Source organism: Ursus americanus, chromosome 26 (assembly GCF_024610735.1).
Source record: "Ursus americanus isolate L20-20 chromosome 26, mUrsAme1.1.p, whole genome shotgun sequence".
Taxonomy (NCBI): Eukaryota; Metazoa; Chordata; class Mammalia; order Carnivora; family Ursidae; genus Ursus; species Ursus americanus.
The window spans coordinates 19590179-19617121 of NC_142152.1; the positions used below are offsets into that span (position 1 = coordinate 19590179).

At 52.4% G+C, this 26943-nt stretch overlaps 1 protein-coding gene across 1 annotated transcript in view; it reads right to left on the minus strand.

Annotated features, from left to right (window-relative positions):
- Positions 1–26943, minus strand: part of LTBP2 (latent transforming growth factor beta binding protein 2) — a 100865-nt gene that overhangs the window by 37938 nt on the left and 35984 nt on the right. Inside the window, exons 5-9 of the mRNA XM_045807818.2 lie at positions 13710–13900; positions 11405–11575; positions 10667–10873; positions 9558–9835; positions 8423–8525 (exon numbers count right to left, since the gene is read on the minus strand). Coding sequence (XP_045663774.1) covers positions 8423–8525; positions 9558–9835; positions 10667–10873; positions 11405–11575; positions 13710–13900 — 950 coding nt within the window. The remainder of the gene's footprint in view (positions 1–8422; positions 8526–9557; positions 9836–10666; positions 10874–11404; positions 11576–13709; positions 13901–26943) is intronic.

Sequence of the window (26943 nt, forward strand, 5' to 3'; positions counted from 1 at the left end):
TGTGGACGACAGTCTTGCTCGGACTTTGCCTGTCGTCCCACTGTGGGGGGACTAGGCTCCGGCCTGGTGGGGATAAATGAGGATTCTGAACATGCTTGAGACAGAAGGATGGGAGTGAGCCTGGGAAATGTGAGCGCTCCTGGCCTGGGGCCTGGGGCCTGGGGGGTATCAGCTGAGGACAGGGAGGAGGCAAGAGAGGGGGGAAGTTGTTTGGAGAAACTCAGAAAACAAGCTGATTCAATGCCTGCAAACATTATGAGGAGCAGAAGGTGGGAAAGAATAACACGAGGCTGATGCCAGAGGGCCAAGGAACCGTAACAAGGGGACGTTTGGATGGAGCCACGAGGCCATTGGCACACACTCTCCTGCTTGTTTCCCACACAACCATCCTGCAAGGCAGGGAGCATTCTCCCCATTGTACGGATTAGGAAAGTGAAGCTCCGAGGGGACCCAGTAGTGGTGGAACCCAAACCTCTGGCTGCGGAGCCCACATCCCTTGCATGTCACTCTGCTGAAAGCGGGAGGGAGAGAAGGGGCCAGGAGGCCAGGGCAGCACCATGATGTCAGGAGGGAGACATGAGGCAGAAGGACCCCGCTTTTGGAGTGAGCAGGAGAGGAGCGGTGGGAGCTGGGGTTCGAGCTGGGAACAAGGGTGGAACGGTGCTGGCGCCTGCGGGGCACCGTGAGAACCCGGGAACGTGCAGACTGAGATGCGCTGTGTTCATTCACTCATCTAGATTCACGGACTTTTCCTACAAAGGGATTTCTTCCCCAGACGCCTCTGCCCTCGCTGGCCTTAAGAGAAACTTGGACGGGCCACCGTTGGTGAAGGCAGACTTCTCTGGAGAGGAACAAATTTCAAAGCCACTGTCCCAGGTAAAATTCCCATTTTGCCGCAACCCCAACCTGATCTCAAAGAGGGCCCTCAGACCCTGCCTCGCACCTCCCGAAGGCCACCTACGAGCTTCTCTGAGACCAAGTGCAGCATCCAATAGCTTCGGTCTCATCGGGGATAGAAGGCTCCCGACACACTCGGGCCTTCCCTTGCTGCGGCACTTTCAATGCTGTGTTATGATGGCCTGTTGGCTTGTCCGTTCCCCCACTAAAGTGTAAGCTCCATGAAGATAGGAGCCTTGTCTTCATTGTTGCTGCATCTCCAGAGCCCAGCACAGCATATGGCACACGGCAGGCACACCATCATCTTTTTTTTTTCTTTTTTTTGTAAGCTCAATGTGAGGCTTTAACTCACGACCCTAAGATCAAAACTTGAGCTGAGATCAAGAGTCGAATGCTCAATTGACTGAGCCACCCAGAAGCCCCTAGAGTCACTCAATCAAAATGGAATGAATAATAAGAGCAAACACTAAAACAGCACTTACTATGGGCTAGGCCCTATTATAAAGTCCTTACATGTATTAACTTATTTAATCCTCATAATAGCCCTTGAGGGGACTTACTAATATTTTCCCCATTTTATGGAGGCACAAACTGAGGCACAGAGAGGTTAGGAATCATGCCCCGGGTCTCCCAGCTGGTGGATGGAGCAAGGATGATGAACCCAGGCAGTCTGCCTCCAGAGATAGATTCTGAACCACACCTTTCTCCTGCTGCCAAATAAATAAATGAATATAGTCATGCCAAGCCTCAGGAGTTGTCTAGGCAGGAATCCTGGGGTCTGTGGGCTACGGGGAAACCCATGCCCATCAGGAAGTATATTACCCTTTTTGGGAACTTCACTTCCCTTTTTTTTTTTTAAAAGATTTTATTTATTTATTTGACAGAGAGAGACAGCCAGTGAGAGAGGGAACACAAGCAGGGGGAGTGGGAGAGGAAGAAGCAGGCTCCTAGCGGAGGAGCCTGATGTGGGGCTCGATCCCAGAACGCCGGGATCACGCCCTGAGCCGAAGGCAGACGCTTACCGACTGCGCCACCCAGGCGCCCCTTCACTTCCCTTTTTTAAACAGGGGATCAGGAGAGCAAATGGGAAAAACAAAGGTAGGGACACCCAGGAGGAGGTCAGGAGATGGGCCAGAGGACTGGTGGTCCTAGATGGCCAGAGCACTCATCAGATGTTCGGTAAATGCCCCGCAAGGTCTACCACTGGAGTGCCAAGCAGAATGAATAAAGGCAATGGGGCAGAACCCACACCACCCCTCACGGCCCCTCAGCTAACACAAGGAGAACACGGAGGTTGGGAAGCAGAGAGAAGCGAATCTGGAAAGAGTGGCTAAGCTGTGTTTCCCATGGGTGCTTCAAAGAGACATGTGGAGAGCTGCCAGTGACCTTGCAGTTGGGCCTCTGAGGCCTGAGAAAGTCCAAGCAGCTGGGGTCAGCTGGGATCAACCCAACTCCAAGGAGTCTGAGCATCACAGAACGCCCTGGAAGCCTGCAGGGCAGTCGTGTGTGTACCTTTCCTGGTATGGAAACGTGGGTCATGTGGGCCAGAACCTCAGGTCTTCTGGCCTCTGACCCCAGTCCTGTCCCCTCACCGCTGCACCTGGGCCAGCTCACACACTGGGGAAGGAAGCAGAGGGGCCGCCCCTGTTCTGCTGACTCTCCCCCTTGGCTGCTGGGACTCCCAAGGAAGCCTCAACCAGAACAGACTAATTCCTGGAGACAGTTTTGGCCCTGACTCTACAACAGAGTTTAGGGAAGAGATGGTGGAGACATATGTCTGGCCACGGGGCTGTTTACAAGCCATGCTGATCTCAGCCTGTGATGACAGATGGCCCCAGCAGGGAGTTCTGGAGGGTACCCTGCCACACACCACTCTGCCAAAAGACAGACAGACAGATACACACACACACACCGGAGGAGGCTACGCTCGATGCACCGGGGCATGTGAGCGTACTGGAGCCGAATCCTCGATTTGTAAACCTCGGGTGCGTAAGCTGGAAAGAATCTTCTAGTCCCCTAGAGCAGTGGAAGGAGTGTGGGTTCTGGGGCAACCAGACCCCATCAAATTCCTGGCTCTACTCTGACTAGCTGTGTGACCCAAAGCACGTTTCTTAACCTCTGTCGGTCTTAATTTTTTCATCTGTAGAAGTGGGGACAGAAACTCAGTTTCATGGGTTGTGAAGGTCCACTTCACTGAGAAAAAAATCAATGTCAGACTGAAGCTAGCATCGTGCCCGGCACAGTCCCTGTAGGTGCTCCCTGAGACTTAGTCCCTCCCTCTTCCTTTCCTTTCTCCCTTCTTCCTTCCTTCTCTCCTTCCCTCCTTTTCCCCTTCCCTCCCTCCCGTCCTCCCTCCATCCCTTCCTTTCTCCCTTTCTTTCTCCCTTCCTTCCTTCCTTCTCTCCTTTCCCCTTCCTTCCTTCCTTCCTTCCTTCCTTCCTTCCTTCCTTCCTTCCTCCCTCCCTCCCTCCCTCCCTCCCTCCCTCCCTCCCTCCCTCCCTTCCTTCCTTCCTTCCTTCCTTCCTTCCTTCCTTCCTTCCTTCCTTCCTTCCTTTCCTTCCTTTCTTTCCAGCAACACAGTCTCAAGGACTGCACAGGCTGCTGCCCCTCACTGGCTGGAGACACCAGTGCAGGTTACTCAACCTCTCTGAGTTTTCTTATCAGTAAAACGTAGGGGACAATGCCTTCCTGGCGGCTATTGTGAACAGTAAAAAAGCAGGCAAAACTCTGAGCACGATCCTTGTCACATATTGGTGATTATTATAAGGTTCATTATTCCAGATTTTACTGCTTGGCGAAGTCCTCATGGATCCCCCCAAGGATTGTGGACATCCCACCCAAAGGCTCTGACAGCTTCCCTGGGCCAGCACAAAAGCCAAAGTGGGTGTCTTGGTCACCACAAGCAGTGAGGTGGAGAGGGGTCTGGTCAGACCCTTGGCTCAGACAGGTGCCACGCCAGCCACCCCCACCTCCACCTTCCCTGGACCTCTCCAGGCCAGAGATGCCGTGTGTGGGTGACCCCCACTCTGGGGTAAGCAGGGCACTAACTTGAGCTGAGGCACAATTCCCTGGAGACCTTGAGTCCCTTGGAAGAAGCTCTCAGAACATCCCTGAGCCAAAGAGACACTGATTTTTTTTCAGCCCAACAACTGGAATTCTGAAAAATCCCATTTCTTGAGGGCAGGAGACTGGGCGTCTCAGCCAGAGTCCCAGAGAACAGGGGCCCCACCCCAGCACAGCTGGTCCCTAAGCCGGGGTCCTCTAGTTGAGCAAATTCCCCAAGCCCGGTACACAAGAAGCAGCCCAGAAGGCAGATCACAGGCCGGTTAGAGGCAGGGGCCTCAGGTCACATAGACACAACTTCCTCACCCGTAAAATGAAGATGGTCATGCCCAACTCCCAGGGACGTGGTCAGGACGCAGGGGAACGAGGAAGCACTTAGCATAGTGCCTGGTGTGTACGCTCTCTGAAGACACGGTTGCTAACAGCGATGGTGACGATAACAATGTTGTTGCTGTGACTTGCCCTGGGGCTCCCCGCTCCACATCCTGCCAGCTGCCTGCATCCTCTAGCAAGCGCCCCCCTCTGCAGGGGCTGGCCTCGCCTGAAACGGTCCCACGGGCAAAGGCCCTGGCAAAACCAAGGCAAACCAAAGCTTGCTTTCTACTGAGGATTTCCAACACATTTTCAGACACATACAAATGAATTTCCATTCCCTCAAAGATCAATATCCTTTCCAGCTCCTCCTATGACCAGTTCTTAGGAGGCTTCCTCTCCATGATGGGGAGAGAAGTACTTCCGGACACACCCCATTATACCACTGGGTTTTGATAAGCTGCAGTTTTTAAAAACAAACCATTCCTTGTGCTCAGTTTCAAATTGAGCTCTGCTCACCAGAAACATTCACACACTGGCTTTAGTCCTCCAGAACCACATGGAACAAGCCTACAAGCTTCGCTCCGGGACAATCCGTCCAGCACATCTCCGGGAACTCTCAGGCCTGAGCTGCAGGTTGCTGCCGTGTCTACCCAATCCCAGGCTTCTGGAGGGATGTTGTCTTTCACGCGCACATTACTCATGAAACACGACCCTGGGCGGCCCCCTCCTGGCTGTGAACTCCCAGTCTAACAGCTTGGATTTTGTTGTCTACGGGCAGGCTCAAGTCCCCCCAGAATGATTCGGGAGATCCTGGTCAGCTGAGAGTCAGACACACTGTGGCTTGAAGCCTTGCTCCCCTGTCCTGCTGTGTGACCGTAGACAAGTTGCTCAGCCCTCTCTGAGCTTCATCTTCCTCATTTGTCAAGTCGGGACAAAGACCCTTAGCTTGCACGTGGTTGCAACAATTTCATGAGCTAAAGCAGGTGAAGAGCCCAGCGTAGCATGAAAGTTCCCCAAGAGGTGGCCATCATTGCCTTTAAGAGGGAAAGATGCAGAACTCCTTGAAGGGGCGGAGCGAGAGAATCCGCAGTCCGTGGAGGGACAGGGAGGGGCATGGGTTTTGAGGTGACCTCATCCCATGCCAGGCAGACGGACAGATGATCTCGTGGCGAACAGCTGGAGCCCACCACTGCGGACTGAGAGCAGGGTGCCAGCCCCGCCTGCCCCAGCGAAGGGGCCTGGGGGTTGACACAGCCAGTGCCAAGCCAGATGGGGCGGCAGCCAACTTTCCAGTCAGCCCAGATGTCTGTCTTTCTCAGACAAAAACTCAAAAATGTGGCCTCAATCAAAATGGCTTTTGAGAGCTGTGCGTTCTTTGGACCCTGACAGGGGAACTGCAGAAGCTCTGAAAACTCCCAAGGGTCAGGAAGATGGGGCTCAGGCCGAGTCCTGGAAGGTCAGCAGCATCTGTCACCCAGAGTGAAGGGATAAAGAAGGGAGGGGATCAGAGGCTGACCTAAATTGACTCCCTGAGCCATCTCCCTAAGAAAGAGAGCACTGGAGAATTTTTTTTCCGGAAGAAAAGGGATTTATCTGTGCCATGTAAATGAGACTTCAAGGCAGTCCCTTTCCTCATCAGAAATAGCATCATTCTGCAGGGGCCTTCTTTGACAGTCCAGCATGGAGCCTCAGAAGCCAAAAGGTGATTTAGGGGAGGCCATGAAGTCGCATAGCTCCCCAGCTGCTGGTTTTATTACACCCTTCACCCCTTATTCTGCTAGATGAACTTGTTGGGGATAACAAAGCCCTTCCCTGAAGGACACAGCCTTATTTCATCAGAGGAGACTTAGATGCTCAGAGGGGCAAAGCCACCAGACCTGGGAAAGTTCTAGAATCCAGAAGTCCTGCCTGCCTTGCCAACCATTCCCAAACCCACCCCAGCAGCTCACCTTTTCTTCCTCTGACTCTTGCACGGTAGCTTGCTTGTCATGCCTACTTAGAGAAACATCCCCAATCCCCAGCCCCAGGCTCAGGCATGGAGCTGGGTGTCTGGCACCCTGTCAACACAAACAAGGTTCCTTAGCGTCTTGCCCCTTCTCTATACAATGCCCAGCTGCACTCTAATGTGTTATAAGTGTTTACGTTCCCTGGTCTTTGTTATTTCTTGCTCCGTGTGCTGGAATGCTTGACATTCCAGGGTTTGAACCCTGGTGCCCGGCTTGCTGAGATGTGCTGAACACAGTAGGGGAGGGGGGGTGGGAGGCACTAACTGGGACAGGGAGGAGGTGAGGGCACAGCCGTGGGTGTGCTGTGCTCCAGGAAAAGTTTCTCACTCTCTTGGTCTCTCCTGCATCTGCAATTTCCTTGGGGTGTTGAGCTCTTCCCCATCTCTTTGGCTTACTCTAATAATTCTTCAGATCTCATCCTGGATGTCACCCCCTATAAGAAGCTTTCCCTGATCCACAAATTTGGATCCCCTACCCCACAGTGAATAGATGTGCAGGTTGTCCACTGCACAAAAGCACCAGAGAATCTCAAAGAATCGCTGGCATCTTAGATTTGTATTTGTAAAGACTGTTTTGAACAAAGGAAGTGGCACCTTTCTCTAATTTGTACAAAGGTGCTATAGGACCTAACCGTGGTCCCAGTTCCGCTGTGTTCCCACAGCATTTGGCGTTTGTCTAGTTAGTGCTACCTGTATACCCCCCCACCCCCACCCCCATACCCCAGACTTCACTGTCTTTCCTGGGCCTGCACCCTAGGAGCACTTCAAATGGGTGCTTCATTAATGTAAATATCCATTGACTGATTGGAACGTGGGATGTGGAAGCCTAACCAGGAGGAAGGGAAAGAGGGAAAGAGGGGAAGAAGAAAAGTGGTGAGACATCTCTGGCCTGCAGGGGGAGACACTGAGCAGTTCAAGGCCCTCTTCCCCCCCACGGGGCAGTGGGTCCACTCCCTTTTCCCTTTGTGGAGGGATACTTTGCGGCAATAATAGCAACAGCTACTGTTTCCTGACCTAAGGCTAAGCACATGCCTCATCTACTCTACAGAGCAGCCCCACTGGCGCCATTACTGTCTCCATTCTGCAGACCAGAGATGGTGCAGGGAAGAAGTCAGCCAGCAGAGCTGGGCCTGGTACCTGCTCCGTGTTGCATTCTCAAGCCTGGAAGCTCACTGCTAGCCTTTGCTGCTTCACCGAAAGCTCCATCACACTGCTAAACCGTCCACACTTATTTTTAATTTGGAAAATATGGTCACTGCTCCACAACCAAGTCTGAAGTTAGGAACAGCCCTGTCCCTCCCACCTTTGGGCTCCAGCCCAAGCCCCCTACAAAGCCAACTCACCAAGTCGACTGTTGACAGGAAAAAGAAATCCATGCCAGGCCCAGGCCCTAGGAGTGGGGCCAGGTGGGAGAAGAGAGGCCAAGCGGGCAGAAGCCATACTCGGGCACAGGGACCTCATCACCCACCTCCCAACCATAAGATCGACACCTAGGAGAGCAGCATGAACGGGCATTTTGCTGACTCCCAAATCCTCAGTGCTTGGCACACACAAGGCACCTGGTTAGTATTTGGCGAATAAATGAACGAACGAGTGAATGAACGAATGAATGAATGAATACATGTTAGGCTTTTCCTACCCTCCAAAAGAGGGCAGGGAACTGGGTTTCCCATATCCTAAGGCAGAGGGCCCTCTGGGACAGACACCCAACCCTGACTGGGTTAGGAAACAGGAGGTGAGGAGGTGAGGAGGAGGCCTGGAGGCCCCTCCAGGGGGAGAATGAGGGAAACTGAGTCACTAAATAAAGACCCCTGGGCCCCTGATGCCTGGGCGGGGGTGTGTGTAGAAGGGGCCCAGCATGGGATGGGCCTAAATCTGAGCAAGAACAATGAGAGGGAGGAACCCCTCCCAGGCAATCAGATAGAGCAGAGAGTCCAGGCTGCACCTGGGCCCGAGCCATCTGAGTCGTCAGGAACCTCGGCCACCAGCTGGGAGCACCCTCAAAGCAGATCTGGAAAGCCTGCCCAGTTCACCAGCCTGTTCTCCCTGCCTGGCCTCTGAGACCCTGGTGGGAGAGGAAGCGGAGGCCAGGCCTTGGGAAAGCTTCGCCCCAAACCCTATGCCCTGGCGCCTGGCACTCACCTGGTCTTGGGGGGCATGGGGCACATGAGGTCACCCCCCAGAAGGCTCCCACACTGCCACAGCAATCCTCTTGGGCAGTCAGCTCCAGCAAGGGGTTGGCACACTGGAAAAGAGGCCACAGACACCCATCATACCCTCTTCCCTTCCCTGCTGTGCACAGAGCTATCCCAGGAAAACCCGAGGCAAGAGCTGAACCCCAACGTCCTGCTACAGGGATGTCTCAGCCAAGGGAGGAGAGGAGAGAGTCAGGGGGTGCCTGGGAAGGAAGCAGAGAAACTTGTAGTCCATCCCACCAAACCCTAAACCTGGGGCCACGGCACACCCAGATAAGAAAAGATCTGTTCTGTGCAGGTCTGCAAACTGGCCCCTTCCATGTCCCCAGCCCACCAAGGGTCCCAAAGGATGGGCTTTCTTCCGTCAAACTCCAGAGAACTATAGGGTCACGCATGATGCAAGCCTTCCCCATGAACAGGGTCTAGGCTCAGGGACACTGCAAGTTGAGAGGCCAAGGAGGATCTGGGGACTTAGAGTCCCTACCCCTTGGCTACTCTCTACCTCCTCCAGTTCCCTAACCTCGGGAGGGGTTTCTGGAAACACCAAAATGCAACTCCAACAAAAACCATCCTGGTTCTGGCTTAGCCCATATTTTTAGGTACCTAGACTCAGGAAATCTCCCCTGATTTCCCGTCACTGACTACAGACGTTACGGAGTGTCTCTCATCTTTTACCCCCAAGGCTTTAGGATTTAACCTGCCTTTTCTAATTCCACACCTCTCTGATCCCCAGTCGCCATGGAATACCATACTCTTTCTTGTCGGATCCAACAGCCCGAGTCCTAGGCTCGGCTCCAGGACAGGCCAGGGTTTACTGGGACCAGAGGATGCTGGTGCCCTTCCAGAGGGGGACTCTTTCGGGGCCTCTTCGGCATGCCTGGCCCTGACAAGTATCCAGCGGAGCCCGGGTAGTAAGGAGGCCTGTCCTTGCTCGGGCAGTTTAATGCCCTGCGTTTTCCCATACGGGAAATAGGAGCCTCTGCAGACATTCATTCCATAAGGATGAGGAGCAGAGAGAAGGGGTAGAGTGAGGGGCAGTCACTATTCTGGAAGCCCTAGGGCTGAGGCAGGGGCCTTCTCACCTGTCCGTTCACAGAGCTCAGATAACAGCGGCCCAGCTGTCCTGGAGGCCTGGGTGCTGCTGGGGGTGCTGGCTGAGGGGCCTCTCCAGACCGCGCGGGGATGCTGTTGCTGTCCCAGTGGCTGTGGCGGGGGCTGGCGGGGAGCCGGGGCGAGGGTCTGGTCTCCACGCTGTTCTCCTCCGGGGCCTCGCCCCGCACCCGAGCCACCTGATGGACCTGCACGGAGGCCTCCGGCGGGTGGTGGATATGCACCTTCACCAGGGAGGGGTTCACGGAGGCTGGGCACAGGGGCTGGGTCAGAGCCGGGCAACAGGGCCCCACCTTCTGAAGAGGGCCCACCACCCCCGGGCCAGGCAGGCCACTGGCTCTGTGTTTCTCCTAAACTCTCCCTCCATTTCTCCACTCTCTGCTCAAACCCAGAACAACTTCCCAGTGAGGACGGGGTGGGGCACAAACTCCTTCACTCTGCATCATCCAGTGAAGGACCTTCATTCTCAATCTCCAAACTACCTTCCTGATTCTACCTCCCCCCACCATCCTGCACAACCCCTGAACTCTGGCCCGAGGGACCCTTCAGGGCCCCACCTCCACACCGTGGCCCCCGCTGGTCCCTGCACAGGGGAACCCATCCCCCCTTCTCTGCTTAGTCAAAGGCTATCCACCCTTTAAGGCCAACTGAAGTCCACCTCCCTCACGCAGCCTTCCTGAGCACAATTAGGGGGCTCTCCACCCCCTGACCTTCTATGGAGGTCTGTATTTTTGGTGCCTTTTACGTGGCACCTGATAATGGAAGGCAGGGAAATGACATGTTTTATATGATGTTCTCCTTCCTATCCAGCCCTGCTCTCTTGTCCAGGGCTGAGGGTTCCCTGGAGGCAGGACCGCGCCTTTATACTTTTTTGTCTCATCTATAGCACCCACTGGGGGCAAGGACAAAAAAAAAAATATTGATGAATTTGGAGGAAGGGCAAAGAGAAGTTTAGGAAATGAAATTGAGCCCCGGGGGCAGAGAAGGAGGGAGGTCTGAACAGAGGCCGCTTCCGTGCCCTCTCCACGATGCCAGCACCCCCATGCCCGTGACCCAGTGTACCCCCCAGCCCCACACTCACCCAGCTGGTTGGAGAGAGGCAAAGTGAATGTGGACTGCCTCAAGGGGCCTTCCCGCAGGGCCCCGTGGCGGGAGCCTCTCTCTGGAGGCCCCGTGTCCAGCTTCGGGGAGGGCAGGTGGCAGAACTTGCCGGTGGAGTTGGTGGGGCACCAGCACTCGTCCCGGCCGATGCAGCGGCCTCCGTTCAGGCAGGGGATCTGGCAGAAATCTGCAACATTGATCTCAAGGTGACTGATGGTAGGAGAACATAGCAGTGCCCACTACGGGGCTGGGGGGTGACCACCGGGAAGCAGGGGGAGCAGGAACTCCAATCTGGATGGCCCGGGGAGCCCAGCACACCCTGAAATGCAGGGACTTTCCAGGAGGCCGGGAGTGAGGAAGCGTAGATAATAGCCAGCCCTTGCCTTTCTAAAGAGCCCTTTCATGCTTTCCCAGGACCCCACAATAACCTGGGGGACAGGAGGGCCGCAGCGCTAACTCCCTCACTTCTCTGTGGAGGAACCATGGACTCAGGCAGGTTATGGGACTTGCCTAGAGTCACACAGCTAGGCTGTCACAGAGCTGGTGAGGACTCAGCATTCTGTGTGACTGAAGACAACTCACAGAAGCCATACTGTGAGAGCAGTCAGCTTCCTTCCTGCAGAAGGTCTGGGCTCCTGCCCAAGGCAGGCCTGTCCTTCTGGCCACCCTGCCCCCCCCTCCAGGGCCTGGGAACCCCCTGAGGGAGGAAGGGACTCACAGATGCGGAAGCCAGACTTGGGGTCATGCCCATGACCACCCTGGCTATACAGGGTGGTGGTGTCGCCGCGCTCACAGCTGTTGGAACAGTGTCCGTGGGCACAAGTCTGCTTGCAGATGGTGGGAGTGAAGACGACCTTGATCTTCTTGATTTTCTCCGTGAGGTTCAGCCCTGCAGAGAGAGGGCTTGGGTCCAGGGGGCAGGGCTGAGAGGCACAGCTGTGACCTCCAGAGGCTGGTTAGAAAGGCCCATGGGGTCAGGGATGAATCCATCCCAAGGGCATTTGCTAAGTACGTACTGGAAGCAAGGTCCCATAGTGGGGGCAGGGTACTACCTTTGAGAAGCTCATAGTCCAACATGCACTGAGGGCTGCCAACGTGTCAACCCTGAAGCTCGTGCTTTACGCACATGAACTCTTGTCCTTCTTGGGGGAGTACTCTTTTAGGTTAAACCATTAGAAATTGCCATTTTTGTAGGTTACAATGGCTGAATATTGACCATGTTCCTACATCCCATCTGATACTTCTATTTTACAGTTAAGGAAACTGAGGCCCAGAGAAAGTTGGGTTGCCCCACTTCACACAGCTTGCAAGTGTCGCAGCTGGGCTTGGAACCCGTGGGCAGAGAACTGACCGTAGCTGTGACTGCCAGAGAGTTTTCTAAGAGAAGGGGAGGAAGACAGAGCCTGCGAGAACGACTAGAGTCAGGCTGTGGAGTGCCCTGATTCCCGGAACAAGGATGGGCACTTTATTTGGTTGGTAGTGGGAAGCCTTTGAAAGTTTTCAGTGAGAGATCAAAGAGAATGCGTGGGGGACTGGTGCCCTCCCAGCTGGACTGTGCAGGGGGACGGGGAAGCAGGGGGACCAGCTGGGAGGTCACTGCAGCCATGCGAGCTCGTTCCGCAACACAGGTGGTGGCAGTGGAAATACAAAGGAGGGGTATTCATTCAGCGTGTGGAGCCCAGGGAGGGAAGCCAGGGGAGAGGGCTCGAGGAGGGAAGTATAAAAAGTCTGTATAGACCGTGTGTTTAAGAAACTAGTCTGGGAAGAGAGGAGGGACAGGGAGGAAGCCCAAGGGAAGCAGAGAAAGATCTCTGTGGACTGTGTGAGTGTGCAAGCGTGTGTGTGAGAATGGGCACCAGAACCAAGGGTATCTGCTGATGGGAAGGGGCCAGAAGGGGGGACAGGCTGAAGAGGGAAGAGAGAGGTGTGGGGGGGAGGACAAGGGATGGTCTAGCGTTCTAGAGGAATGAAGAAGGGGAACACCCCCTTTTCAAGATGGCAAGAAAGGAGTCACGGACTCTAAAAAAGAATGAGTACTGAGAGGGATAAACCTTGAAGACATGATACTAAGTTACAGCAGACATGAAAGGCCACATATTATACAGGCTCCGTTAGGACATGTCCGAGGTAAGCAAATCCCTAGAGACAAAGTAGACCAGTGGGGCCCGGAGCTTGCGGGAGAGGCTTAATGGGTATGGGGTTTCTTTTGGGAGTGATGACAATGTTCTAGAATTAGATAGTGATGGCAGTTGCACAAAATTATGAATACACTAAAAACCACTGATGTGCACACTTTAAAATGGTTAATTTTATGTGAATTTCACTTCAACTTTTAACATGGGAAAAAAAGAAAGGAGGTGAGCTTAGGCCCTGGTTTAGCTATGGGAGTGGTGTGCACGGTGGGGCAGATGGGCAGGAAGGTGAGGAGCTCTGCAAGAGGTGGCAGGTGTGATGGAATGGGACTTGGGAAAGTGGGGGCAGCTTGGAGTAGCTGCTCTGAGGGATGAGAGAGTGAAAGAGACAGACACAGAGAGACAGACAGAGACAGAGACAGAGATAGAGACAGAGAGGGAGCAGGCACAAAGGAAAGGACTGTTGGGAAATGACCAGAATGTGCCGAGGTGGGAGCCCACAGGGATGTGGGTTCAGTTGTCTCCTCTAGAAAGCAGAGGCCCAGCTGTGGGTACTACGGAAGCAACTGGTCAGGTTGGTCCAGGAAGGCTGCGGTTTGCAGGAAGGATGAGGTGGAAGGACCCAGGCCAGGGAGATGAGGTTCATGGCTGGATACGAAGGAAGCAAAGGCAGAATGTGTGACAGCAGCAAAGTCCCTGATGAGCTGGTTTGGGATCCTTGGAGCCTGGCACAAAGCAGGCACTTGGCAACTGCTGGTTGATTGGCTGAGGATGAGGGACAGGTGAAACTCGGCCCGTCCGGGCGAGTGGAGGGAGAGCAAAGGTGGGGATAAGAAGGTTAGAGATTTAGATGCCCTGCTCTTCTAGGACCCTGAGACAGGGCATCCTTACCCCAGGGGGATGACGGGTGGTCCAGATACGCTGCCTGATGGGTGCCATCCCTTCGCTCAAGGCCTGGCCCTGCGGGCAGGGCATTGGAGGTGAGCTGACCACTGGCTGCGGTGGTTGGGTAAAGCCGGACAGTCCGGGACAACCCCACGTGCTGCTGGGAGGGCTGGGTCTGGCTGAGCCCACTCAGGGTCCTGTGAAGATAATGGTGGAACAGGAGTTTACCGCCCAGGAGCAACATCGCTGTGCCCTCTGTCCCCGCTCAGGCCCTCTATCCCCACTCAGGCCGCCCACCCCGTCTCAGCACTAGAAGAGTGCCCTGTGTTTGGCTGCCTTCTCTCCACTGTGTGCAGTGACTCAGGGATGTGGAGGTGCTCTGGCCTGCCAGTTGGTTCTGTGAGAGTGTCTACCCCTATGTGGAATAGCCAGGTGTTTGCTGGGTTATTCTGGGCAAGTCACAGCTTCTCTGGGCCTCAGGGCCCTCGACTATAAAATGAAGGTGTTAGACTGGTCCCATGTGGCTCTGACATTCTGAGAGTCTTTGAGACTCTTAGGGACCAACCTCTGTCCCCAAACCTAAGTCTGCCTCAAACCTACACCCTGCCGCCTTTTTTTTTTTTTTTAGACTTTATGTATTTATTTGAAATGGAGCGAGAGTGAGAGAGCTTGAGCTGGGGCAGGGGGGAGGGGCAGAGGGAGAGGGAGAAGCAGGCTCCTCCCCGCTGAGCAGGGAACCAGACGAGGTAGTCAATCCCAGGACTCAGAGATCCTGACCTGAGCCTAAGGCAGATCCTTCACCGCTTAACGGACTGAGCCACCTAGGTGTCCCCTGCCCCCGGCCACTTTTTTTTTTTTTTTTAAGATTTTATTTATTTATTTATTCAACAGAGATAGAGACAGCCAGCGAGAGAGAGAGAGAGAGAGAGAGAGAGAGAGAGAGAGAGAGAGGAACACAAGCAGGGGGAGTGGGACAAGCAGGGGGAGTGGGAGAGGAAGAAGCAGGCTCATAGCTGAGGAGCCTGATGTGGGGCTCGATCCCAGAACGCCGGGATCACGCCCCGAGCCGAAGGCAGACGCTTAACCGCTGTGCCACCCAGGCGCCCCCGCCCCGGGGCATTTCTTAATTCAACCCTTAACACAAATTACCTGTGGAACAGGTGCCCAACAAATGCTTATTCACAGATTGATTTGGGGGCGGAGCCTAGACAATCCCACTCATTTCTTTTCATTGTAAAAATAATATAACAATATTCAAGGAGAAAAAAACCTAATGCATCATCCCCCCGCCCCCATGCAGCAAATACTTTGCACATTTCCTTTCAACCTTTGCTCAAATATACGTTTTACCCTATTGTCATCACCTGTAGACACAACTTAAATTCTGATTTTTCACTTAACATTAGATCATACTTTATACAATCCCAGTTTTCATATTTATCATCTCAGTTACTACACGATAGTCTATCTGAAGACAAATCACAATTTATTTAGACATTTGCCTGCTACATAGATGGATTTTAATTTTTAACTGTGGACATACTTACTCGTATGGCTTTTTTCCTTCTGTTAAAATATTCCTTTAGTAAAGGGGGATTCATTATACCATCCTATTTTATTTTGTATGTTTGAAAAATACTTAAAATAGACATTAAAAAAGGGTTTTCTTTAGGATTAATTCTATAGACTAGAATGACCATATTGAAGGGTATAAGAAAGAGGTTATAAACATTTATGGCTCTAGGTACACACTGGTGGGTTGTTTTTTGAAAGGGTGTATCAAAATGTATAAATGTACCACTCAAAGCGCAACCTCAAATTCCTAATGTGTTATTATTTTTTTATACTTTGCTAATTGAAAAAGTATAAAATGGTATTTCATTGTTGCTTTTTCTCTCCTTTATTACTTCTGAGTTGAAATGTTCTTCATGTATCTATTTTCCACTTGTGAAAACTTTCTGCTCTGTGTCCTTTGATATCTTAACTATTTGAGCTGTCTCAGATTTGAACACATTATTCATGTAGTTTATTAGGCTAGTCTACAAGGCAGCCTCCACGGGATATATTCTGTCACTTCACAGTGTATATGAACCACTGTGTATCATGGTGTTTGCACTGTGGCGAGTGTGAGTGCGCTGTGGACACTGAAGCTGAGGGAGCAAGTCCTGGTCCAAGGTTAGACAGCCAGTAAATCACGGCCCTGGGATTCCAAGCCCGAGCATCTTGACTCCTGCGCCACCTAAGAGACCAGCCCAGGCCATGATGGAAGCTCAGCCTAGGAGCATCCATTTAGGCCTGGGGGGTGCTCCTTCCCCCAGTAGGCTCTTCCTTCCCCCAGTAGGTCCCTCCTTCCCCCAGTAGGCCCCAACCCTAGCCTCTCCACTGGATTCCTTGCTCAAGTGGGATAAGGTGTGGGACCCTCTCCTTCTGCTGTCTCTACTCCAATTCTGAGGACTGTGGGTGCCTAGGCCATGAATAAGCTTCCTCTTTCCTTTCCTGGCAGAAGCCAAATCAGGAGAGATGTCAGACGTGGGTACCCCAGTACTTCCCTAGGCAATGTTTAGCCCCCCGACCCCAGGCCCTTTTGCTCAGAGTTTGGCTCCCATAGGCTTTAATGGTGGTCCTCCTTCCAGGGCCACCGGCAGCAAACCCTTACCCTGACAGGCCCCAACCATGCCTCACCCTGCTTCCCGAGTTTGGGGTCTGGAGTGGGAGAGAGGTTCTGTTATCCATTCGAGAAGTTCTGGGCTGTAACGGGCCAGAACTGGGAGCCCAAACTTCAGGCTCCTGCTCCTCATTCCCACGAAAAGATCTGCACAATCAGCTGCAGCAGAAAACACAGCCCTTTCAAAAGCTTCCCAGAGTGTGCCCGAGAGAGAGTGTGTGTGGGGGGGAGAACGAGCTGGTGGGTTGGTGGGCGTCTCCTCCTGGTGGCACCAGGCTGCTTCGTGCCAGCACCACAAAGCACCCTAGAAAGATGAAGGGAGTAGCTCATGTTCTGCCCAGTTCTGCACTTTTTTGAACTTGACCGACGAAGAGCTCCCCAATCTGGTCAAGATCAAAACTCCAAGGGTTCTTTCTTGGTAGTTTGTTGTCACTGTTATCATTGCTGTCACTTGTTTCTCCAATGGAACTCAGTGCTGATGGCCCCAAGATTCCCGAGTTCAAATCCTAAGGCCAGTGGTTAATGTTGCAGAGAAGAAAAATACCACCGTCAACAAAGACACTCCCACGTTCCCTAGTTGTAGGTAGGACCTGGCTGTACCGAGGGGAGAGAACAGGATGAGGCCAGGCAAATGTCCGTTCTTCCTCTTCTAGCAGAATGGCCTGAGCAAGTCACAGAGCTCCTCTGAGCCTCAGATTCCTCATTAGTAAAGTGGGAATAGCAACGCCACATCGTGGGACTGGAGTGGGGACTAAGAGAAACAGCGAGGCCATGTGATTACTCAGCAAATAGAAGTAAACAGTCATAAGTTGAAAAATATGCCAGAATTTTAAAATCACATGAATGACAACAGAAGAAGTACTAGATACAGTTCAGACAAGCCACTGAAAATTCTTCTTCATCTAAGGGGAATGAAAGGCTCCCCAGAACACTTTGTTATACTGTCCAAGCACCCTTATATGTCAAGGGCTGTGGAGTCTGTAAGCGCCATAGTCTGGCTTCGTGTTATCTTCACGCTCATTCTCTCAAGTGATTCAAAAGCCTTTAGCAAAAGCCCCGTTGCATGCCCCATCCTAGTCTCAGTTAGGTCGTGGGACACCAAGGAAAGGGTGTGGCACCATGTTGGGCCCAGAGTGGCATAAAGAAGCAATGCCCCTTTAAGGACAAGAGTGGTGGCCACAGAGGCAAGCAAGAGCTTCACCGAGAAGATGACTTTCTTGGACCACAGCCCCGCACAGGAGAGGGTCCGTTTACTCAGCCTGGGAAGAGCTGCTTTGATTTCATCAAAGGATAACGGTTCTTGAACTTTCCTGGCACAAGAAGAGAATTTGCTATCTCTCTGGGATTGTTCCAGGAAGTCCTGGCAAAGCAGCCACAATGGACCAGAACAGCTATCTCTAAGACTTTAGGGTCTTGTGAATCAGTAACATTTTGAAACAAATGTAGGGGAACCACATAGAGTTGCCAATTTTTTGTTTAGGTAAATAAGAAATTCACACACAAACCTACCAATGATGACCACCATAATTCCATGAAAGATAAGACATTGCAATGCCAAAAAGAAACATTTGAATAAGCTTAACTTCATGGAAACCTCACCACATTGACTTTATTTTCTTCATTTCTTCATGGCCCAATGACACATTCATGACAGGTTAGCACCAAGCCAAGAGGAAGCCACAGAGCTACTCTAGTCTGAGGACTTTGGGGTCTTTCAACCAATTTGGGAGGAAAAACAACTTCCTGCCCCTGCTGGCTGGGATCTTCAGACCCAAGTGAAAAGTGCCCGGACGGTGCATACCCACAAAGACGCCACTTAGTTCAATGTGGTGTGCCCACATTCTGCCATCCTGAAAAGATATTTAACACTGAGGTTTTCAAAGGCAATTGGGGAGACAGGTGGGTGAGGGGCTCCATGCCCTCCACCCCACCCAAGTGACCCTGAGCCTGCAGGCTCCACTCTATCTACTTTATAAATTGGGCTTCCGAATACTGTTTTGTTTGCAAAGGCTTTTGCTGCTAAAAGAAAGTTTAAAAACATCATACAAGGTGCATAGAGTAATTAGAGCTACCATCTATTGAGGACTGAGACAGATGCTTTATTTATTTGGGTGTTTTTAGGTTTTATTTATTTGAGAGAGAGAATGAGCGACTGTGATCAGGTCATGATCTCAGGGTCCTGGGATTGTTTTGTAATAAAAATAAATCTCTATTTTCCACAGCAGCTCCGTTGTATAGATAAGGAAACCGAGGTTCAGGAAAAGCATGGTAAACGTGTGCAAATAACTTGGATTCAAGGAGGACCGTGATGGCAGCAGCAGCACCGGAACTCAGATGTAAGAAAGACCACGGCATCCGAGCTGGGCCTGAAGACAAGGGTAGGATTTTCACAGTCCAAAATGAAGCGGAAGACATTGCAGATTAGAAAAATAACACAAGACAATGCGTGGCGGGGGGGAGTGGGGAGCATGGGCCAGCGTGGGTAGATAAAGCATGGAATGGAGGGGCGGGGACGACAAGGAAATAACAGCCAGGCAATGTCTCCCAGGTAGCAGGCATCGTGCCAGGGGTGCTACACAGTTACCGCTTACTTGTCCAAACAGCCCTATGATCCCAACCCCTGCTTGGCCAAAACCCTTCAACAAGTAAAAAGATAAATGACAAATAGAAAAATGGGTGCCACTCTTATCAGAGACAAAGGACCAATCTCCATGATATAGAAAGAGCTCCTGGAAATGGAAAAGGCTGACTGGTAGCCCTAAAAGAAAAATCAGCCAAGGGGTATGAACAGTTCACAGGAAAAAATACAAATGTTTCCTAAACACATGAAAATATGCTCATTCTCTCTCTCTCTTTTAAAAGATTTTATTTATTTATTTATTTATTTATTTGTTTGTTTATTTATTTATTTATTTATTTTAGAGAGAGAGCGAGAGACCAAAAGGGAGTGTAGGGGAGGGGAGGAGCGGAAAGGGAGGGGAAGGAGGGGGAGAGAATCTCAAGCAGGCTCCCTGCTGATCACGGAGCCTGCTGCGGGGCTCAATCTCAGGACCCTGAGATCATGACCTGAGTAGAAACCAAGGGTCGAATGCTTAACCGACTGAGCCACCCAGGTGCCCTGAAGATATGCTCATTCTAAGAGATGTGCAAATGAAACGTACTCTGAGATAGCATTTTTAATCCATTAGGTTAGCAAAAATTCAGAAGTTCAATAGTAGACTAATTTGGTGAGACTGTGCTGAAACGAGCATTCTTTTTTTTTTTTTTTAAGATTTTATTTATTTATGTGACAGAGAGACAGCCAGTGAGAGAGGGAACACAGCAGGGGAGTGGGAGAGGAAGAAGCAGGCTCCCAGCGGAGGAGCCCGATGTGGGACTCGATCCCGGAAAGCCGGGATCACGCCCTGAGCCGAAGGCAGACGCTTAACGACTGCGCCACCCAGGCGCCCCCTGAAACGAGCATTCTTGAATGTTGCTGTAGGAACGTGAATCGATACAGGCCTTAGGAGAGCAATCTGGCAATGTAACTGAGGGCATCTATGCTTTGCTCCTGCAGTTCTAGCTCCAAGATGATGCCACAGGTAAAGCTGCCATGTAGGCACTGAGCCCACCCTGCCTGGGTCTCCTTTGCAGCTGGTGCACCTCCCACTGGCTGCATCTGAGTCTTGCTCTAGGCGGATGGCAACCACCTGACCAGCCCCTCCCACCACCAGTGGCTGCCCGAACAAGACATTCAAAAGCCCTGCCCCTTGCCTCAAGGGGGGACAATTCTGCAAGCTCCACCCTCAGTCAGGCCTTGGCTTGATTTTCTTGCGACCAATCCTTGCTAGGCTCTTTCCACCTTCCCATTCTGCTTCCCTCCCTTGGCAATCCCCCAATAAATCACACACCGGAAGCCATGTCCCAGCTCCACCTCTAGGGGAGTCTGACCTAAGACACTTGGGAATGTCCAAAATGATGGATGAACCAGATTATTCATAGCAGCCCTATTTCATAATAGCAAAATATTTTGTAAAGAATAGAAACAACGTAAGTGTCCTTCCATAGGAGATTGGTTAAACAAACTGGGATATATCCACAGGATGGGGTCATATGCCCTCGAAACAGAAAGAAGCAGCTTCTTTACGTCTATTGGAAAGCTCTCCAAGACATACTGAAAAGTGGAAAAACAGCCTAGATCTGGTCCACCGACCATTTTTATACGGACGGTGAACTAACAGCATTTTTTAATATATTTAAATCATTGAAAAAGGTCAAAAGAAGAATACATTTCATGACATGAGAAAGTGATATGAAAGTCAAGTTTAAGTTTCCATAAATAAAGTTGAGCTGGGACAGAGTCACGGTCATTGTCTGTGGCTGCTTTTGCTCTCACTGGCAGAGCTGAGTAGTTGTAGAACCATATGTCACACAAAGCCTAAAATATTGACTGTCTGGCTTTTTATGGAAAAGTTTGCCGACTCCTGGTGTGGGGCATGTAAACTTGCATGTAAACAGAGAAAATAAGCATACGTGTTACATTTATTTGCATCTTTATAAAGCAACCTAGGAAGGCTACCTTGGAAATTAATAACAGGGGTTACCTATGTACGTGGGGTGGCAGGGAGTGGGAAGGGGGTAGATGGGGAATAAACTCGTGCCACAATTTAACAAATGCTCGTTCTGTGCCAGGCTCCATGCCAATAATCCACATTGCCCACATCATCTCACGTAGGTCTCTCCATAACTCCAAGAGTTACTCATTACCCCATCTTACAGTCAAGAAAACAGAGTAGTGGGGCATCTGAGTGGCTCAGCTGGTTAAGCGTCTGCCTTTGACTTAGGTCATGATCTTGGGGTCCTGGGATCAAGACCCATGTCGGGCTCCCTGCTCAGTGGGGAGTCTGCTTCTCCCTTTCCCTCTGCCTGCCACTCCCCCTGCTCGTGCTCGCTCTCTCTCTCACCCTCTCTCTCTCCCTCTCAAGTACATAAATAAAATCTTCAAAAAAAAAAAAAAGAGGAAGAAAGAAAGAAAGAAAGAAAGAAAGAAAGAAAGAAAGGAAGGAAGAAAGAAAGAAAGAAAAAGAAAATACAGTAGCAAGTTTCTATCCGTTCCTGAATGTTACAGAACTCCCAAGGGCAGAAGCCAGGTTACCAAACCAGGTAAGTTCATCCTAGAGCTACCCCACCATTTGTTATTGCTATATCACCATTTTACAGATGAGGACACTGAGATTTGAGGGGACTGAAGAAGAATAGGTTCTGTCCATGCGGTAGATAGTGTGAAATATCAGAGAGGTGTCTGCGCTGTATTGAATGAGTGAGAAAGAGTCTCTAGAGAAGCCCACCTTCTTTCACTCCTTCAAGAAGCACTTCCTGAATGTCTGCCACATGCAGGTACTGAGGTCCAAGGATGGCAAAGACCCTCTGACCCTCTCTGCTCCAGTGGAGCCTGGGCAAAGGGTCCAGCACCCCAGCAAAGATGTGAGGGCACGGGGGGGCTGCATATTAGCCTTGAGATGTTCATAGTCTTCAAGCAGGTCTAGGACATGATGAGATAGGCCTTTTCAAATGATTATTACTCTGGTGAAAGATGACCCGAGTGTAGACGGACCAGAGAGGGGAGGGCTGGAGGCCACCTGGCAGGCTTTGGCTGTGGTCTAGGCCAGCAGGGACCAAGGATGGGACCAAGAAGAAAGTCTGGATTCAAGGGATAGTTAAGTCATGGAGAAATTCCAGTTGTGGCTTAGACCAATGGGTGGGGGGAGTTCCAGGGGCCAAGATCTCAAGTGGGAGATCCAAGAGGTGGTTCCGTTTTGGACACGACGAGTGTTGGGTGCCTCAAGATGGCTCTGCACATGGAGACGCCCAGGAGGTAGGCCTCAGGAGAGAGACAGGGCCCAGTCAGGAGCGCTGTGAGGCTAGAGGTGGCGGTCAGGGGTTGAGAGGGAGGGATGACAGCGCTCAGGGAGGGCATGCAGAATAAACCATGTTTCAGAATTCCCTGCCGGACTGAGGCGTTAGTGCTGCTATCACTTCCCAATCAGGAGGGAAAATGTGTTAATGAACAGACTGGTCTCCGTTCTAACTTTCGTTCCCATAAGTTCGTCTCCAGCCTTTGGCACCTGCTGCCACTTGTCTGCTAGCACACGATAAAGCAAACGAACAAGCGGTAAATGCGTATGAACGGAAAACGTGGCAGTGGCCCATCGCGCTTCACTTGACAGCACGTTCTTCTCACGGATACGTGCGTGAGCCTATAGCTGGGCTTTATTTTGAGCACACAGATGACCGTCGTAGTTTCTGCTAATAAAACTGTTCTCAGCTCTAATCGGGGAATTAATTACATCGATGGCATTCCTTATGACTTCCAGGCACCCTGACACCTAAACACTTGGAGAAAACAGAGGAGGAAAGAGAGAATAAGCAAGGGTGGAGGAGGGGTCTGGGAGCACCAGGCCTGCCAGCAGACAGAAGATGAAGCTGTGAAGGTGTCAGAGAGGGAGCAGCCAGACAGGTAGGAGGGGGACAGGGAGAGAGCCCTTACAGCCGGCAGGGCGTCCCCAGAATGCCGTCTCCACTTCTGGCCCTCCCGTGACTGCAGGCCTCGCTAATGACAGGTGCCTAGGCCCTAGTGCCTCCCAGGGGGCTCAGTCTCCCCTGAGGATCTGGCTGCTGGCAAGGCGAGGGAAGCCCTCCCAGAGCTCTCTCTCTGCTCCTTCTCTCCTCAGGCCAGGCAGGCCTCCCGCCCAGGCCAGGGTCAGCCGGCCCTTGTGCCAAACCCTCAGGGACCCATGTAGTGTCACCAGACCTCCTGCTCCGGGCCCTGCCACAAACCTGCCCTGCCTCAGCAGAGGGCAAGGGGGCACCCGGCCAGGGTGGATCAGGACGAGGGGCCACTGTGGCTGCGGGACAGGAGCCAGGAGCCCACTGATCTAGGCGATGTGCAGCTCGGGGGCTGAGCAGGGGAGACGCAGGCTGGTTACAACTTAGCAGCTATCACTCTCCAGCATCCAGGTATCAGCTGTGCCAGGTTGGTGGGTTCTCTGATGACACTGCAGGAGGGGAGGGCTTGGGCATTAATGATGAATATGTATGGAGCACTAATTCTGTGCTGTGTATTTTTTTTTAAAGATTTTATTTATTTATTAGAGAGAGAGACAGCCAGCGCGAGAGGGAACACAAGCGGGGGGAGTGGGAGAGGAAGAAGCAGGCTCCCAGTGGATCACGCCCTGAGCCGAAGGCAGACGCTTAACGACTGAGCCACCCAGGCGCCCCAGTGCTGTGTATTTTTTTTTAATTTTTATAGATTTTTATTTATCTGAGAGAGAGAGAGAGAACGTGAGCAGGGGGGAGGGGCAGAGGGAGAGGGAGATGCAGGCTCCCCACCGAGCAGGGAGCCCGATGTGGGGCTTGATCCCAGAACCCTGAGATCATGACCTGAGCCGAAGGCAGACGCTTCACGGACTGAGCCAGCCAGGCGCCCTGTGCCGTGTATTCATCGTTACATTTGCGTTATGTTATCTGATCTTTACAACCACCTTAGGGGCTGAGTACTGTTATGAGCCCCATGTTTCAGAAAAAGAAACTGAGGTACAGAGAGGTTAAGGAGCTTGTCCAAGATCATTTGTCTAGAATCACTCTGTCCAACAGAACTTTCTGTGTGATGGAAGTGCTCTATTGTCTGCGCTATTCAAGACGCTAACTACCAGCCACCTGTGGCTTTTGAACACTTGGAAACGTGGCTAGCGCAGCTGAGCTCTACATCAAATTTAAACAGCCCCATACGGCTGGTGATGACCATATTGGACAGTGCAGTACAAAAAATGGAGGCGTCTGCTCTGGAACCCCAAAAGTCTATCTTGGCCTGTAACTATGTGGGTAGAGGTCCCCCTGGCTACCTTCCCTGTGTTCTCTGGCCCTTGAAGCTTCGCTCTTATCCCAGGCACTAGGCTCCCCTGACTGTCCTTGCCTGGGACAGTCCTCCTAAACCCTGCCCTCCTGGCCCCAGACTGCAGGATCTGTCATCAGACGTGAGGAGGGCTGTGGCAGGAAAGAGACTGGACTGGCAGAGGGCAGACCCAAGACCATGCCGTGGGGAGGGCAGGTTTCAGCACAGTGTGAGGAAGGATGTTTAGAGAGCCAGAGTTGACCGGCGGCATGGTGACCCCTCAAGAGGCAGGATGTGCCTGGGATAGTGGAGCTGTGTTCCTGGGTGCCCGAGAGGGAGCTGTAGGCCTCTGGGCTCATGGCAAGCTTGGTGTGTGGTGCCCGGGGGGACCCCAACCCTGCCCCCCCAACCTGTGCCTGGCACACTGATGTGGCGTCATCAGCACCGGCACCCTCACTCCCTGGTACCCTCCTGAAATGTCTGAGAGCTGGCTGTCCTGAGACCTCTTCTGTCACTCACCCTGCTGTGCCCCATCCCTGGGACCTCAGTGGTCAGCCAGAGTCCCCAACCCAGCCCCACCTCAGCCACCTGTGAGTCACATCCTCCTGCTCCGAGGTCGGAGTCTCTAGCTCTTTCTGTGCCCACACCCAGGTCTGAAACTTGGAGATCTGGGACACAGACCCTAGGGGATGCCTCTGCCAGGCTTGGGTGTGGGTGGGAAGGGGGCAGAATCCTGGGGGTGGGGCAGTGTCTGCCTGCTCTGCTCTCCGAGCCGGCTCAGGAGGAAACAAAGCACCCATGGATCCTTGCAGGTAAATAAGAGACAGAGGTTGGCAGGAGTTGTGCACGTCCAGGAGAATGTCTGTGGGCACAAGCCTGGCCTGAGGCCTAACCCCCGCCTCTAGAGCAGCCCTCAAGTTGTAGTTGCTGCCTCAGTTTCCCAAGGGCCCAGAGAACCCACTAGGCCTCATCACTCTCCTCCATCCTCTGGACCCCCTCATGACCTCATGTTGACAAACCCTTTTCCGCTGAGCAGCCTGCCTTGTAGGCTCTCAGGTTGCCAAGCCCTGACCCCTTAAGACTCTGTGCTGCCTTTTTTTCTCTCCTGGCTGGGCAAGGGAGCAGGACAGGAGGGCCGGAGTGGGCTGCTCAGGGCCCCAGAAATGCCCCTCCTTTTCCACCTAGCTTGCCCAAGTGTCAGACTGCTGGGATCGTCACCCTCTCCTTCCCAGCAGAGGAAAGGACCCCTCCAAGAGCTCCTCCGTCTCTCTTTGGGCCCAGCAGACCATCCAAAGTGCTACAGCTTGGCCAGGAACACAGATCACCCCCCAGAGAGGAAGGCAAGGGATCGAGTCTTATACTCTCTTTATATTCTTTATGGAGTCATCACTGTGCTGGGCACACACTGTCCCCAAATAGTTATCACAATGAACTTTCAACTTCTCAGTGGCCTCTTCCAGCCCTCTCTCCTCACTGGAGCTATCTCTCCTGCCCTGGCTGGGCCCCGTCTCGCAGGAGCTGGTGCCAGCAGGCAGTGGGAAACCTTTGGCTCCAACATCCCCTAGGAAGACTTGTCAGCTCATGGGGAACCTGGATGTCACGAATTCATCATTCACCTACTTCCAAGGGGCATTAATGAGCATTTTACAAGGTGCATAGTCCCACATGGGCACTGTAGGAAAGACATCTGGCTCCCTCCAAGCAAGGAGGCAGAGGGTGGGGAAGGGCCCGTATTTGGTGTCTTTGTGGGGACAAGAAAAGGGGCCCCTCTGGGTGGCCAGTTTACAGAAGCAGCTGCGTTTCCTTCACAGTGCCAGAGCTGGCTGAGAACACGGGCTAGATTTTAGCGCCATTCGCACCCTGACCATCTTTGCGCAGGGCACAACAGTCACACCCATACCCAGCAGCCCTGGGACAAGACGCTGCACGTGGGTGATTCAGAACCATCCAAGAGCTTCTCCAGTGGCAGGTGCCAGGAGTCTCACAGCTGGATGCATGGGGAAGGCTTTCTAGTGCCCCAGGAGATGAGAAGAGGAGGAGGAGGGACTGGAGGTGAAGCAGGGAAAGGAAGAGCTTTAGGCGAGAGGACTGAGTGAGGACCCTCTCCCAGAGCAGCGAAGAGCCTGGTGTATGGGCATTTCACCACCATCAAACTGGCATGAGATGCCCACCTCCTGACCTCCTGAGCTCCCAGTTTATGGCCTTTGGGAAACCTTTATGCTCCATAACACACGCCCAATCACAGAGCTTAGCAGGCCTGCCTTTCTCAGACAGCAACCACAGGCCTCTGATGTCAGATGAGATTATCTCCCTTTTGGACCTGCCCAGAGAGGCCCACTTGGGGGATGTAGGCGCTGGGTCAAGGATATACTCCTTAGGGGCAGGCCAAAGTCCTGGCAGCCTGCAGCCAGCCTACTTTTCCAGGGGCTGAAACTCGACCCCGGGACCGTAAACAAAAGGAAATTTCTATGAGAACGAGGACCCCAACCTGAAGAGTCTTCATTCAGCATCGTAGCAGCCCAAACCTACCAACTGATTATGTGCCAGACATCTACTATAGGCATTTCATTTTTAAAAAATTTTTTGCTAGACTCTTTCTGTTTAGCACAACAACCCTGTGATATAGGAACGACCACCCCCCCATTTTAGAGAAAACTGAAGCCCAGAGAGATTATCACCCTGGCCAGGATCAGTGCCAGCAGGGG